Raw genomic sequence first — 17117 nt, 5'->3', positions numbered from 1 at the left:
ATGGAGGGAATGTCCCATAACTGTCAGAAATAGACTATTTCTGACAGTTCTGGGACATTCACTCCATACAGCGGTTTCAACCGCTGTATGGAGGTAATGTCATAGAACTGTCAGAAATAGACTATTTATGACAGTTCTGGGACATTCACTCCATACAGCGGTTGAAACATTGTATCTATTTTTTTCCATAAATGACATTCTGCAAATACACTTAGAGGAGCGCTGCAGATACACTTTTTGCCGGCTTGGAATTAATCTTATTTTCATCCTACTTCTTCTTCTTCATCCTCATCCTCATAAGAAGAAGAAGAAGAAGTAGGATGAAAATAAGAATAATTCCAAGCCGGCAAAAAGTGTATCTGCAGCGCTCCTCTAAGTGTATCTGCAGAATGTCATTTATGGAAAAAAATAGATACAATGTTTCAACCGCTGTATGGAGTGAATGTCCCAGAACTGTCAGAAATAGACTATTTATGACAGTTCTGGGACATTCACTCCATACAGCGGTTTCAACCGCTGTATGGAGGGAATGTCATAGAACTGTCAGAAATAGACTATTAATGACAGTTCTGGGACTGTCCTTCCATACAGCGGTTGAAACATTGTATCTATTTGTTTCCATAAATGACATTCTGCAGATACACTTAGAGGAGCGCTGCAGATACACTTTTTGCCTACTTCTTCTTCTTCTTCATCCTCATCCTCTTCTTCTTCTTATAAGGATGAGGATGAAGAAGAAGAAGAAGAAGTAGGATGAAAATAAGATTAATTCCAAGCCGGCAAAATGTGTATCTGCAGCGCTCCTCTAAGTGTATTTGCAGAATGTCATTTATGGAAAAAAATAGATACAATGTTTCAACCGCTGTATGGAGTGAATGTCCCATAACTGTCAGAAATAGACTATTTCTGACAGTTCTGGGACATTCACTCCATACAGCGGTTGAAACCGCTGTATGGAGGGAATGTCATAGAACTGTCAGAAATAGACTATTTCTAACAGTTCTGTGACATTCCTTCCATACAGCGGTTGAAACATTGTATCTATTTGTTTCCATAAATGGATCCATTTATGGAAACAAATAGATACAATGTTTCAACCGCTGTATGGAAGGAATGTCCCAGAACTGTCATAAATAGTCTATTTCTGACAGTTCTGGGACATTCACTCCATACAGCGGTTTCAACCGCTGTATGGAGGGAATGTCCCAGAACTGTCATAAATAGTCTATTTCTGACAGTTCTGGGACATTCACTCCATACAGCGGTTTCAACCGCTGTATGGAGGGAATGTCATAGAACTGTCAGAAATAGACTATTTATGACAGTTCTGGGACATTCCTTCCATACAGCGGTTGAAACATTGTATCTATTTGTTTCCATAAATGAATCCATTTATGGAAACAAATAGATACAATGTTTCAACCGCTGTATGGAAGGAATGTCCCAGAACTGTTAGAAATAGTCTATTTCTGACAGTTCTATGACATTCCCTCCATACAGCGGTTGAAACCGCTGTATGGAGTGAATGTCCCAGAACTGTCAGAAATAGACAGAAACTGTCACAGAACTGTCCTTCTTCTCATCCTTCTCCTTCTTCTCATCCTTCTCCTTCTTTTCATCCTTCTCCTTCTTCTCATCCTTCTTCTCATCCTTCTTCTCATCCTTCTCCTTCTCCTTCTTCTCATCCTTCTCCTTCTCCTTCTTCTCATCCTTCTCCTTCTCCTTCTTCTCATCCTTCTCCATCTTCTCATCCTTCTCCTTTTCCTTCTTCTCATCCTTCTCCTTCTGCTTCTCCTTCTCCTTCTTCTCATCCTTCTCCTTCTTCTCATCCTTCTCCTTCTTCTCATCCTTCTCCTTCTTCTCATCCTTCTCCTTCTCTTTCTTCTCATCCTTCTCCTTCTTCTCATCCTTCTCCTTCTTCTCATCCTTCTCCTTCTCCTTCTTCTCATCCTTCTCCTTCTTCTCATCCTTCTCCTTCTCCTCATCCTTCTCCTTCTTCTCATCCTTCTCCTTCTTCTCATCCTTCTCCTTCTCCTTCTTCTCATCCTTCTCCTTCTCCATCTTCTCATCCTTCTCCTTCTCCTTCTTCTCATCCTTCTCCTTCTGCTTCTCCTTCTCCTTCTCCTTCTTCTCATCCTTCTCCTTCTTCTCATCTTTCTCCTTCTTCTCATCCTTCTCCTTCTTCTCATCCTTCTCCTTCTCCTTCTTCTCATCCTTCTCCTTCTTCTCATCCTTCTCCTTCTTCTCATCCTTCTCCTTCTTCTCATCCTTCTCCTTCTCCTCATCCTTCTCCTTCTCCTTCTTCTCATCCTTCTCCTTCTTCTCATCCTTCTCCTTCTCCATCTTCTCATCCTTCTCCTTCTTCTCATCCTTTTCCTTCTTCTCATCCTTCTCCTTCTCCTCATCCTTCTCCTTCTCCTTCTTCTCATCCTTCTCCTTCTCCTTCTTCTCATCCTTCTCCTTCTTCTCATCCTTCTCCTTCTCCATCTTCTCATCCTTCTCCTTCTCCTTCTTCTCATCCTTCTCCTTCTTCTCATCCTTCTCCTTCTCCTCATCCTTCTCCTTCTCCTTCTTCTCATCCTTCTCCTTCTTCTCATCCTTCTCCTTCTCCTTCTTCTCATCCTTCTCCTTCTCCATCTTCTCATCCTTCTCCTTCTCCTTCTTCTCATCCTTCTCCTTCTCCTTCTTCTCATCCTTCTCCTTCTCCTTCTTCTCATGCTTCTCCTTCTCCTTCTCCTTCTCCTTCCTGATCTCCAAGGGCATTTAAATTAAAGGTACAGTGTTCTGCACTAATTTAAAGGCTCTCTGAAGCCTAGAAACCCTTTTTATAAGCCATCTTCGTAGCGAAGAAATTCGCATCGAATCGAATTTCATACTGGAATTCGCCGAATCATCCGAATCGAATTTTTCAATACTTCGCTCATCTCTAATTAGGCCTCATGCACACTGGCAGGAGAAAAGCAGCTTCAAAAACGTGCCTAAGCTGCGTTTTTGCAGACACGTTAAGGCGCACTAAGCTCTTGGGCATTTATTCACTTAATTGACCAGAATATTAACTCTTGTAAACTCATATGTGTGCATTGATACATAGGCTAACATGGAGGGGCACTTAGGCTCAGAAAAAAAATGTCAAATGCCTGTAAAACAGGCGTTTTGGAGCTCAAGTGTGCTTGAGGCCTTACATACATAAACATTTTTACCACATGCCTGCAGACACTTTTATTTTCCAGTCCCATTCACAATCCAATTCATTTACTTATTTTCAGATTTTTCCTCACATAAATCATACAGAATACATTATATACTGTAGGTTAATATATATGTTATTTTAACAAATGTAATCAACATACCATACATAGATACATCATTTAAAGTAATGGCCTAGAGATAAAGATAAGGATAGAAGAAACAACATATAAATAAATTCACATTAAACTTCCAATGGCTTGAGAGATAATGGATAACAATCACAACACATTTATGACAATTTTCCGTAAACGGCTATAATCTGGTCCTCAATAATGGAGAGAACAGCACATTATCTTGCTAATCCGTAAATTACTGTTTTACCTCTTAATGGATTTAATTGTGGATGATCATTTGGGAATTGTCAAGCTGCTTAAAAAATAGCTCGGCTACAGTGGACATGTCTGAAACTAATAAAATCTCTTGTGAGATGGAAGAAAATGTAAGATATTCAAATTATTTGTTATTCTGCTCCTTATGAAATCAATAACATGAAGGCATGTTTAAAATACTAAAAATGCCTGTTTTTTTAATAGTTATGATGTCCATTGCCACCAACTTTCCGTAAAATTTTGCCTTGGTCTGTATAACCTGTGTCTGGTAATAACTTAAAATAATAGCCTAAACGAGAATGGCATTGTCCCCTGGCGATTTTTACCAAAGAAATCTAGCAAACTTCATTTTGGCCTAAATTTATGAAGAAAGATTATTTATTTTCAAAACAGTAACTAAGAAAAACGCTCCTTTTTTCAACCTTTTCAGTATTTATTAATTTATATAGCAAACATTGAAAAACCTAGTGGTGAGTAGATACCACCAAAACAAAGCTCTATTTGTGTGAAAAAAATTATATACATATGTGCACAATGTTGCATGACCGAGCAATTGCCAGTTAAAGTAGTGCAGTGCTGAATAGCCCTGGTCTTGAAGGGAGTAAAACCTTTCGGAGGTCAAGTGGTTAAAGTGTTCTGTTATGGAACACACCTGAATATTTCACAAATGCATAAGCCACTGTCTAGAGGTAATTGAGAGTAACATTAGACAAGACTGCTGAGACATCAACTGATCCTCCTGCAATGGAGCGATGTTGTTGACTCCAATGCTCTTTCCGCCTAAGAAATAAAAGTATTCAACCTAATGCCTATTAGATTTCTGTCTCTCTACATCTGGTTGAATTGTGCCTTGGGAGTAATTTAAAGACAAAGGGTGGAGATATATGTATTATTAATGAAAAAACAATAGAGAAAGAGATACTAAAAATGTTTTAAGGGAAAACTCCATTCCTAAAGTGAATCCACTATTTTTTTTAAATTTCATCAATCAAACGGTGTTTGAGCAGTGTGTGTTCACTCCAGCAGTCCCCTACCCCCCGTGCTTTTTGGGCTCTCCAGTGTGTCCCTCCAGTGATTTTCTGTTCTCCCATGTCCTGCTGCAGTGTGTCCCCTGTGATCCTCAATATCTTCTTCCTCCAGTAACCTCCAGTGTCTCCAGTGTCTGTATCTTTCTCAAGTGAACCCATGCACTCCAATCCGTATCCTGTTCCATTAACTCTGTGCACTCCAGCCTGTCCCAAATGGCAGAAAAATATATTTGAAATATATTTTAAAAATATTCTTCCCAAATATATCGACATATATTTGAAACGCTACAATTCTGGCCATATTCAATATATATACATATATATATATATATATATATATATATATATATATATATACTGCATGTTCAAATGCGTTTTTAAATATATATTCTTCATATTTTTTTTTACATATAAAAAAGTAATTTTAACATATATTTTTTACATATACTCGTAAATGCATTCCAAAAATGTAGATTTGTTTTTTTAAAGTCATACAGTATATTTGAAATGTATTCTTAACCACTTCCTGACCGGCCGTTGCATATAAACGGCCGGACGGTGGCAGTGCAGGGTCGGGTGGCTGTTTATAAACTTGTGACATCATTGCTTACTACGTGTGAAATCTGTGAATGATCACAGAGGTCACATGGTACAAGCCTATTCACAACAGGCTTGTACCATGTGACAAGCTGGGACCAATCACAGCTCACTCAGTACTTCTCAATGAGTGCAGGAATGCACACAGAGAGAAAGAGAAATGATTGTTTTTACATCCCATATGGGTGTAAAAGCAATGTGTAAAAAAAAAAATCTTCATCAACCCCCACAAGTACTACAGTGTCACCATGGTGACACTGTACTGCTAGGGTGACAGTATGTAAAAAAAAAAAATAATAATAATATAAAAAAATAAAATAAAAATGTAAAAAAAATGTTTAAAAATTATAATTTATAATATATAATTTTGGTTATAAACTAATTTGGATTTTTTTTTTACTAAAAAAATAACGGAATAAATTTTGGCAAAGATTTATGATGAAATAATATTTATTTGCAAAATTTTATTAAAAAAACACTTTTTTTCAAAATTTTGGGACTTTTTCATTTACATAGCAAAAAAAATAAAAATCCCAGCGGTGAATAAATACCACCAAAATAAAGCTTTATCTGTCTCAAAAAAATGGTAAAAAATTCATTTGGGTACAGTGTTGCATGACCGCGCAATTGTCATTCAGAGCGTGATAGCTCTGACAGCTGAAAATTGCCCTGGTCAGGAAGGGGGTAAAAGTGTCCAGTCTGGAAGTGGTTAAAAATATTTTTCATATATTTTGTAATAAAAACAAATTTCAACATGCAGTGTATGTATATATATATATATATATATATATATTTATTTTTTAAGACGACCAAAATTATAGCATTTCGAATATATGTCAATATATTTGGGAAGAATATTTTTAAAACATATTTCAAATTATATTTTTCTTCCATATGTGGTATCCTGCTCCAGTGACCCCGTGCACTCCATTCTTTATCCTGCTCCAGTGACCCCATGTACTCCATTCTGTATCCTGCTCCAGTGACCCCGTGCACCCATTCTGTATCCTGCTCCAGTGACCCCGTGCACTCCATTCTGTATCCTGCTCCTGTAAACCCATGCACTCTATTCTGTATCCTGCTGCTGTGAAACCTGCGCTCCAGCCGGTTGTTCTATGGCGAATCCCGCCTGCCATAGACTGTACTATATCACCTCTATGTTTCCAGCCTTGTGCTGCAAGAGCCTCCTGTATACCTGTACTCAGTCTCTGATCGCTGCAAAGACTACAACCTGGGAGTCATCAACAGCAAAATCCATGACACCTACTGGGGAACTCTGATGAAGAAAATGTGTCTCCTTAGACCCTGAGATTTGGCCTTTCTATGGGATCTTGCCTTTGCTGAACAAATGGGCAAACTCTTTGCCTATATTAACAGTAGGTATCCAGTCTCCCCAGTGTCCTTTGACTTTCTGCAACTCCATGAGGCTCTCTGTGCCTCCTCTGTCTAGCCCCAGCTGGTGCTACCAAGTTCTGGTTAGTCAGTCTGCCCCTAGTCAGAACAGGCAACTAGACATGTGATTTTGTTTTGTTACAAATCATTTTTCGGAGGAAAATTTGATTTTTGGAGATATGGATGTATACGAATCTCCGAATGGACATAGTAATGAATGCCAACGAATCCGCAAAAAAGTAAAACAAATGCATTTGTTTCATTTGTTTTATTAGGATGACATCACATGATGCAATAGTAGTTTGGGTCCACAGGTAAATGAATTAAATTTTCAAATTAGTTTGATAATTTGGATTCAAGTAAATTTGTGATATAAATTAAATTTGTAATTCGCAAAGTCAGTCAGTTCAGTTCCACAGTCTGCAATTCTTAGATTTGAAAAATTTGGGGCTGTCGAATTTTGCATTATTAATCCCATTGCGTCTGAAAATATCCAGTCCTTCCCATTAGTTTCAACATTTGAATAACTAATCCACCCAATATCTCGAAACCGAAAATTAATATATAGCAATCTTTAAAAAAAAAAACTGCTAAATTTTTGGTGTCCACTCAGACCAACAAATAGATAAAACAAATGCTGAAGATATGAAATGAATTTAAAAAACAAATCGGTTCAACATAAGGAATGTGATGAAAGAAAATTCTTCAATGAATTAATGTGTCCGAAACTAAACAAAAATTCACGGCATGCACATGTTTACAGGACACCCATACGTGACACTGGTGGACCTAAATCAACGGGGTGCTTTTATATTTGTTTCCTTAAAACTAGGAGCATTGGAACACGCCCTACTGAACTTTCTACTGGACTACCACACTATTGGTGCCTATGGTCAAAAAGGTGCCAATGTCAGTATGAAGGATAGCCAGCTCTTACGACTACACACATGTGTCCAAACAAGAACACTCTGGGATTCAGGACTGCTAGAACTTTAGAAAAGACAACTAAGCATATACTTTCATGTAACTGATTTGTTATTAATATCATTTGCTAATGGAAAATAATCAACTTTGTTATATCCATAATTGAATTGTATGAGCTCACATATGTAACTGTGTCCTGCTCCTCCACTCTAAATTGAAGCCTTTGGAACTAAAGTTTTAATACAATTAAATGGATATGTCACTGAAGAATAACTTTGCAGCTTGTCTAAATGAAGTTTGGAAAGCAATATAGCAATATGGCAATACAGACTATAGTTAATTTTCTCACAGCATACTGTTCTATGGAATGATTTAAAGTACACAAGCCTGAGATTTAGCTTGGCAGCCAGACAACTAGCATTTTCAGAAGGAGGCCATCAATAATGATTCGATCATGAGAGGTTTCCTTTGGGCCTGATTCACATTTTGTAAAGCACTTTGTAAAGAACATGTTTACTTAGACTAGTGAACAAGGTGTAGCTGTGCTCACATCAATTATTCAATCATTTACAAGCAAAAATCCAGTTTTTTTTCCCTTTGTGCATGATTGGTGTTAGGATACCAAAAATTTGTGGGCAGCAGGGGTGACCAGATTGGTGTAGCTGTACTTAACTCACCACCATCTCCCAGCCCTTTAAGAGGTTCTAATGCTGGGAGGCAGAGGCGGGCATTCAGATCATATGACCACTGTGTTTGGCAGTCACAGCAGTCACATGTTCGGAAAGCTCCCGACTGCAAGTATACATCAGGAGCTTTCTGGTCCCCGACAGTAAGGGCTCGTTCACACTTGACTGTTTTTACCAACGCTTGCCAAATGCCCCTATATCGTTTGGCAAGCGTTGGTCCGGCGTTTGCGGAGTATTTTTTAACGCTCGGCAAACGCTTCGCAAACGTCGCATGCGTGGTTTGGCGGCAGTTACTAGGCATTTGCCGAGCGTTAAAAATGCCCCACAAATGCCTATAATGAAGTTTGAATGGTGTTACCGCTCCGCAAACGCCCCTCAACTGCCTCACAACGCCGGTCAGGCATTTGTGGAGCGGCAACATAGACTAGAATAGGAGGCTTCAACGCCTCCTGACTCGACCAGAGGCGTCCGTTTTGCCGCGACGCTAACGCTCCCGTTAGAACAGCACCATGTGCTGCAATGTGCAGAATTGTCCGAGGTGTTTGGGAAGCGGTAAAAATGCTTCCCAAACGCTTCTCCGCCGCCTGCACACAACGCTAGTGTGAACGTAGCCTAACTGTACTGAGAGCACGCAGGGTGCACGCTCTCAGCACAGAAACCAGTTTACACAGGGCCTCTTGGCATTAAGGCTCACCCTCTGAGAGGCTGCAAATATGTACCTCCGGTGGAAAGTGGTTAAGGAGACTGGGACCAGACTGCTTAATGATGAAGTAAAAACCTGTCCAACATCAGCAAACAGACTACAAGGCCAAAGTGAAAATATACATGAATAGTAAAATGATAAACTGCATAGCTAGAAAACTAACTATACTAAAATATATACAACGAAGGGGAGAACACTCATATGCAGGGTATGGCAGGAGATGCAAGGACCTACCAGTGGGATGGACCAGGAAGGGACTAGAACTGGGATCAGAAATAAGGGGAGCAGATGCAGGTACTGGAACTGAAACAGGATCGTGATAGGAATCAGGGCAAAGATTAGAATAAGGATCAAGGTCAGGAGCAGAGCATCACTAACCAGGTACATGACACACAGGCAAAACACTGGCATGCTAAGGGAAGCTAGAGTAGGTCTTACATACAGTACCTTCTCAGCAGCCAGCATCAGGTGAGGAGTACTTACTGGGATCTACTGACTACTGGGGGATACCCACTGGTGGACAGCAAAAATACACCTTTCAGCTCTGGGAACCACAGTGCCACTAGCAGGTGATCCAATTCCTGACAACTGAGTATTCAAATTGATGGCAGCTTTACCTTATTTATTACTACTGTGTAATCATGCATATGATATATTTCTCTGTGTCACCCCAGGGCAGACAGCACTCCACATAGCTATTGAGAAGAGAAGCTTCCAACTAGTCCAGCTGTTGATGAAACACAAAGCTGAAGTCCATGCCAAGGCGGAGGGCATGTTTTTTCAGAGGAAGAAAAAAGGAGTCAGTTTTTACTTTGGTAAGATATCACATAATAAAATCTACTGTATGTAAGGCATCTATATAAAATAATGTAAGTTTGATGCATCCAATTCTATGTGGTATATATATTTAACCCTCATATATAATTTCCCATTTAATATTACCTATGCATAGAGGCTGTTGTAAGCTCTTTGTTGCTACATACCCTAGATAGCAGCTCTGAAATTCTGTGTAAAAATCTACATTATTTACTCTCTATACCAGCGTTTCTCAACCCTGGGGTGCCTTAAGGATTCTTCAGGGGTGCCTTGGCAAAATGTCTAAAAATCGCCCAAATCTTGTATACAAGTCAGCGGGTGGAAAAAGCCTGCCTTTTAGTTACACAACGCCACAGGTTTTCATTGTGTGCCATTACGACCTTCTAGCCACCAGCATCCTGACAGCCAATGATATCATTAGTTGATAAGGAGGATGTCAGCTGCCTGAACAGTATCCTAGTTTGACCCTCCCCTGCCCCTTGCCATCAGTGCTGGGGTCACTTTAGCTCAGTGATGGATAAAAACTGAGGGAGAAGACTGGAATACTACTCAGTACCATTGTGCAAAAGTGTATTTGCTTTGGAAGAATAAATCATCTCTAATGTTGGGTGTCCTACATGTGTGGATGTTGCTGCGTATATAAAACTATTAGAATAGTTTTTCACATTTTAGAATGGGGTGCCCTTTTAAAATTATGGACAGTCTTGAGGCACTATTTTAAAATGGGGTGCCTCAAGACTGTTCATAATTTTAAAGGATGCCTCGGGACTGTTTATAATTTTAAAGGGTGCCTCGGGACTGTCCAAAATTTTAAAAGGTGCCTTGACTGAAAAAAGGTTGAGAAACACTGGTCTATACTGTAGTTTTTGTTAGTCCTCTTTTCCCATTGACTTTGGTTTTTTATATTGTTTTAGTATAGCAGATAGTAAAAAATGATTCCAGCCAAACAGGAATGGAGGGATGATGTTACTGAAAGCAGACAGCCTGTCTAAGAACTAACTTTAAAAGTTTGATTTCTAGTTTGAATTGTCAGCTTGGCTGAAGATTTGCAGCTGTACTCTAAATACCTCTTTAGGTATTAATGCCAGGATTGAGCTTAGTCTTATTTTTACATATGTCTGGTACCATCAGCAAGTCCACAGATGGCAGCACATGCTGGCTGTGAGGTGGTGACAGTGAGTCCTGTCTGTACAGCAGTTTGAAGAGGATGGCCAGGCTTCACAATGCATATTATCGGTGGATAGAGATTTACCTATATAACCACACTTAACACCCATCCACGCCTATGGGGTGCTGTGATTTGGCACCTTTTTGTGCCAATTATATTCAATGGTATACCACTAAGGCAACACATCTCAAATGCACATTCACTGCAGTGTACCAAGATGCTGTGCATTGTGGTGCTCTGTATCACAATAAATGGTGCTTTTCCAATTTTTGAGTCTATTTTGGTGTTGGCACTGCAACAGACCACTTAGGTGAGAATGGACCACTAAGACATATCAGGCAACTGATCCTGCCTCTGATGACACATTGCCAGCAGTATCAGCAAACGGACAGACAATTATTTTTCCTCGTTGGCCCAGAACATTGCAGAATCTCACTTGCTAGCCTTGGTGTAGAGCGGGATAGACACCTTGCTGGTATGCCCAGCAAGGAAGTTACTTCATAAGAAAAGGTAAGTGGCCTATTAGCACTCCTGTTGCAAAGTTGATTTTCTGACATTAGCCTTAGGCTGGGAACAAGCAAGCCCCTATTGCACCATCAGACAAGTGAAAAAAAAAAAGATGTAAAATGTTTCAGCAGCATATAGATAATGTAAGACCCATGCTCCATTATTACTGGTAATGTATAATTATTACAGGTAATGTACAGATAATGTATTTCATGCATGTGAAATACAAGATACAGTATTTACATAAAGTATATAATCTGATGAGACAATTCATTTATTCCTTTTGTGTTATAATACATCAACCTGTTTACAGGATTTCCAAGAATTCTCATCTTACTGATTGTGCAAGTTGCTTATTACTTTTGCAAAAACAGAGCTTGAGATGAAAGTTCTGTCGTCCACCAAAATTCTGCAATTAGTTTTTTTTTCACTGTCGGGAGACATCTGGAGGGATGCTGGTGGATTATAGTATTTCTTGACTAAAGTCTGAAATAATTCTATTTACAGGTGAACTCCCTCTTTCTCTTGCTGCCTGCACTAACCAACCCAATATTGTTGATTATCTCTTAAACAATCCATATCGTAAAGCTGATCTAAAAGCCAGAGATAGTCACGGGAACACGGTCCTGCACGCTCTGGTTTTAGTGGCTGATAACACAGAGAAGAACACTAAGATAATCACTAAAATGTATGACGACATTCTGAAGAGGTCAATAACAATTGATCCAGAGATGGACCTGGAAGGAATTCACAACTGGGAAGGTCTAACACCACTGAAGCTAGCAGCCAAAACTGGTAAAATTGAGGTTAGTATAAAAGAAACCTTTGTTTACATTAGCAGCCCCATTTGGTAAAGGGATTAAAGTTGAACTTTGGCCAAAAACAAATGTCATTGAGTACTGTAAAAATAAATGAATGCTAATGAAATGTGCATAATGTGTGGCCGCTACTGCCTTATACAACCCCTTTTGCCCAGTACACACGATGAGAAAATCAGATGAAAAAAACACTTTCGGAGCGACTGTCTGATAATCTGTTCGTTAGTATACAGTTTTTAAGAGCCGGTCACAACAGTTGGTGGGAAATTATCCAAAGGGACAAGCATGACAATGTTTTTCGTAAGAATGCAGAAATAATTATTTTTGTTCAGTACAGTATTTGGCCATAAAAAACTGAGTGACCAAGGCTATGTTCACACTAGCGTTGTGTGCTGCCGGCAGAGAGGCGTTTGGGAAGCGTTTTTACCGCTTCCCAAACGCCTCGGACAATTCTGCACATTGCAGCACATGGTGCTGTTCTAACGGGAGCGTTAGCGTCGCGTCGCGACAAAACAGGCGCCTCTGGTCGAGTCAGGAGGCATTGGAGCCTCCTATTCTAGTCTATGGTGCCACTCCGTAAACGCCCGGCCGGCGTTTGTGGGGCGTTTCTAACGCTCGGCAAATGCCTAGCAACTGCCGCTAAACCACGCATGCGGCGTTTGCCGAGCGTTTTCCGAGCATTAAAAAACACTCCGCAAACGCCAGACCAATGCTTGCCAAACGTTATAGGGGCATTTGGCAAGCGTTGGTAAAAACAGTCAAGTGTGAACGAGCCCCAAGACCGCGCATGATTGGAAATATGAAATAACACAGAAGGAGAAAATGCTACTATATATGAAAATAACATAGCTGGCAACAAATAGGGGTCACACGTACATGACATCACTTCTGATTGCACACCAGTACATTGCTACATACAAAGTAAGCTGTACTGGATCGTAGTAGAGGTTTTCTATGCGTAGAAGCACTCTCATATTCGATATGAGAGCAGCATGTCTAAAAACCACGAATGACCATTCATCTGATTTTCTCATCATGTGTACTAGGCATTACATTCATCCCCCTTCCCATACATTACGGTCAGCAGCAAATAACCAGCACTGAAACTTACAGTTCTAGCTGGAGTACATAGATCACAGTGGGTTGCTCTCTCTACAGATAGTCCTTTCCAAAAATGTCCTGCATTCTTTTCAATGGAGGAGGGCAGATCATGACATTCATCCACACTTTCTCCAATCACAGAAAACCTTGCACTCATTAAAAAGAATGTAGGATGTTTCAGAATGAACGAGCTGCAGAGTGGCCCACTGGGATCTGTATCCTTCAGCCAGAACTGTACATTTCAGAGCAGAAAGATCAGTGCTGACTGTACTGTACGGGGAAATAAAAGTAAGAGTATTACATAATGCAGTAGCGACCACACATTGTGCACACTGTATTAGCGTTCAGTTTTTTTTACAGTGCAAATTTGTTGCTGCTTAAAGTGTATGGCAAGGCAATAACTTATTTTTCTAGTGGGGAAGAATTTTTGAGTTCTAAAGCTATCCAGGGCTGTGAAAGAGAGATTTCCCTTCACTTCCTGTTCTGCTGACAACAGTTTCATCACACAGGAAGTGAGGGAAAATCTGCATCAGGGGCACAGGCAGAAATACAAATTAGACAAATATACTACAGAAAAAACATTTATTCCTGATTGTGTTGCTGTTGCAACATCATCCCCACTTCCTGTCTGGTAAAAGGACAGGAAGATTATGTAAATTTATTTTACGGAGCCTTGGATAGCAGTAAAAATGTGTCCCCATTTCCTCCAGATTGTTATTGCTGTCAGTGTCCTAGTTGGTTGGATTTTCCCTTATTGCATTTTCCAGCAACAAAATATAATACCCTGAGAAACAGTGTCACCCATACTATTTCCTCCCTATTCTGACTAAACTACAGAACAATAAACATTATCTCCCTTGATGTATACAGCTATACCTCGTGGTGTTGAATTTATCCCTTGCATCAGGTCAGATAGTTTAACTCAATGAATAAAATCACATGTTGAGGAAGTCAGATGAGGAAACCCTTTCGAATGTTCCATTTAATGGCGAATATTCATAGGTAGAAAAAGGTTAATGTTGTAGCCTCATGGAAGATGCATTCAAGAAGACAGGATACAGTGGAATGATTACAGGAAGAGGCAGGGGGGAGGGCTATACACAAGTACGGTGAGAGAAAGAGCTCAGCTTAGAAAGAAGGAGACAGCTCAAAGTCACAGAGCACTAATAAACAAGTGATGGTCTCAGAGAAATAATAATAAATCAAATAGTCTAACACAACACTCCCGGATGTACACAGAAACAGCAACTAATCCTTGACATAGGCTTTACTCTTCCCCGTTCTGCTGTTTGTGTCTTGCTTGGAGCAATTTCCCATCACTTCCTAAGCCAGTGCCTACGTAGACAAGAGGTCATCTGTAGCATCCATTGATATAAGTTCCATGTCCTGTGTGCTGTGCAACTGGGGAATTTTTTCCTAAAGGTTCATAAAGGTCATAAATGTAATTCCCTTTATGAGGGTGTCATGCTGAAAGCACAAGAGCTTCTAGATAATATAATGAAAAGAAATGCAATATAAAGCCGATTTTCACTAGCCTGTAGGACCCAATTAACATCTCAATGGCTTTGAGACCCTGTAACCGAACATTAAAATGCAGATTCCAAATAGCCAAGTACAGCAGTCCTAACACTTATGAAATGTTGTAGTTTTTTCCCCTCCAGCTTTAAATGTACATTACATATTTATTGTCCAAGGGGCATAGAGTTGACCAAGCTGTATTGCATAGCTGCAGTAGAGGAACATCAGGACTTCAACATGGCAGGGCTGTGCAAATATTGTGCAGAATTATAAGTCCTTTCGAGTTTGACTTTTAAAAAGCATCTTGTGTCCTCCATGCCATGTCATCTGTGAGCTTTTGTTGTTGTCGTTGTTAGTGGTCTCACGTTTGTTAGCTTTCTGTGTTTAATGATGGTAGAAAAATCATAGCCAATTGACAATAAAAAGGTTGTTTTAGAGGGTAATTTAACGAAATGAATTCCTAACACATGTCAGATGTCTAAAGATAAAAATAAAAGACATTTAGGTAATGTCTAGCTAATCTGAATATCTCTGTGTCTCAAATGTTTCAGTGAAGGACAATAGGAACATGTTTTTTATTAGTGTTAAAGACGCCAGCAAGAAAAAGCTGTTCTAAAATTATTTTTTTTAATTCTCAAGCTAAAACTTAAATTAGCTTTTTATTTTAAAGGAGAATTGTTAACATGGTCGGTTGGATGGGGAATAGAGAATGAAAGTTATTTCACCCTTTTGCTGAATCAGTTGAGTCTGGCATGAGGATATTGGTAGCATAGGCTTTAAATGTGGGGTCTGCGTAGTTGGTACAGAATGAAGTGAGTATACAGAAGAAGAGTTTATTTAGTGTTAGGGCCTAACATTTTAGGACTTACTTAAAAGTATCAATGTTGGCAGAAAGTTTAAGATTTAGGGGTCATGTTTAGGGGTTAAAGTGCTAGGGTTTTGGTAGGTTTTAGAGCCAGGGTAGGGGTTAAGTATTAAAGGAGAGCTTCACTTTTAGTGCAGTCCACACATCAAAATACTTACTCTCATCCACCACAGTCCTCCTAATTTCTTATTCAAACTTTTTACTGAAAGTTATAGCATGTATACATCAAGAACATTTATGACCAGAGTTGAGGGTATCTGTGGGTTAGTCAAGGCTCCAACAGGGTTGTATCGAAATCAGGAGGAATAGATTTGTCTACAGAGGGTTGCCGAATGTTTAAGTATGTGCAGATTCTTTTCTTGAAGGGTGGATTCAATTTTGGCAATTGTCATTGCTTAGTTAACTCAGTATGACCAAAACACAGAGGGCAGGTGTTTTCAAGGATTTTGCGATAGTTTGCTTTGCTGCTGTTGTGATCTGGAGTAAGAGTTTAAACTGGGCTTTGGTCAGGCTCAGCAGCTCTCTTAATTTCAATGGTTGGTCTGTACTCTACTGGATGGCTGGGTATGGACCATCCATTGGGATGGATATAACCACTGGCTGTATGCACACTAAACACAGGATGAGGTTGCATGTTTTTCTTACAAAAGCTGTGAGGTGCCAGGCAAGGCCTCAAAGAGAAGAACCTGGGAGTGGGGATAAATGTAAGTATTTTAGTGTGTGGTCTGCACCTAGGGCATCATATTTATAGAACAACTTTACTAAAAATCTAAATATTGAGGTGGTCAAGTGACACTAAACTCTGGTTTTAAAAAATTCTATTCAAGTATATATTTGTAGCACTACCCCCTTAGGGGTTGCTGATGAATTGGATGCCCCTATAGTCCTGCACAGCCGGGCAATCGCCATTCTCCACGCAAGCTTGCATTAACAGTTAGAAACCAGTCCTTGAGCTTTTGTTTTGTTGTTTATTGAGGGAATATAGAACTGGGATAGGGTAAGGGGGGTATAGGATGCCCAAGGGAACCGATAACTGAGGACAAACTTCCTGGAGCTATTCACAAACTTCTCTTCTGCAACACAGTCTCTGTTGGAGAGCTAGCCAGCATTTCCTTGATGTACCATCCCAGACCCTAGATGAAATTCTCCTCTTTACTGAGCAATCTGGTGGTTTTCCTCAACGGGGGATCTGGCTCCTGTTCCTTTACATGGGTGAACAGTCACTAGTTGGGGGCTAATATGGTTTCCCACCAGAGTGCTTCTTCCCCTATCCACCCAGAGGGTGCAGATATACTCACTCAGATCCTCTCCTGTACCAGTTGCGGGTTGGCAGCTGGGCTGTTCCTTCCCTGCCATACAGGTGGTCCTCGCTCAGGGGGCCAGTGAGCTCCAAGTTTTCCGCATTTCCAGCTCCAG

At 39.9% G+C, this 17117-nt stretch overlaps 1 protein-coding gene across 3 annotated transcripts in view; it reads left to right on the top strand.

The window, feature by feature from the left end:
• The window catches only part of LOC149449198 (transient receptor potential cation channel subfamily V member 1-like), an 85995-nt gene that overhangs the window by 42923 nt on the left and 25955 nt on the right, over positions 1-17117 (top strand). For all 3 annotated transcript variants that reach the window (XM_089693682.1, XM_089693683.1, XM_089693681.1), the window contains 2 exons: positions 9583-9723; positions 11907-12205. In XM_089693682.1, the coding sequence (XP_089549808.1) occupies positions 9583-9723; positions 11907-12205 (440 nt within the window). The remainder of the gene's footprint in view (positions 1-9582; positions 9724-11906; positions 12206-17117) is intronic.

The sequence above is a fragment of the Staurois parvus genome, unplaced genomic scaffold (genome assembly GCF_062004578.1).
Source record: "Staurois parvus isolate SC_StPar_1 unplaced genomic scaffold, SC_StPar_1.0 ptg000635l, whole genome shotgun sequence".
NCBI lineage: Eukaryota > Metazoa > Chordata > Amphibia > Anura > Ranidae > Staurois > Staurois parvus.
This window is presented reverse-complemented; position numbering and strand designations above follow the sequence as displayed.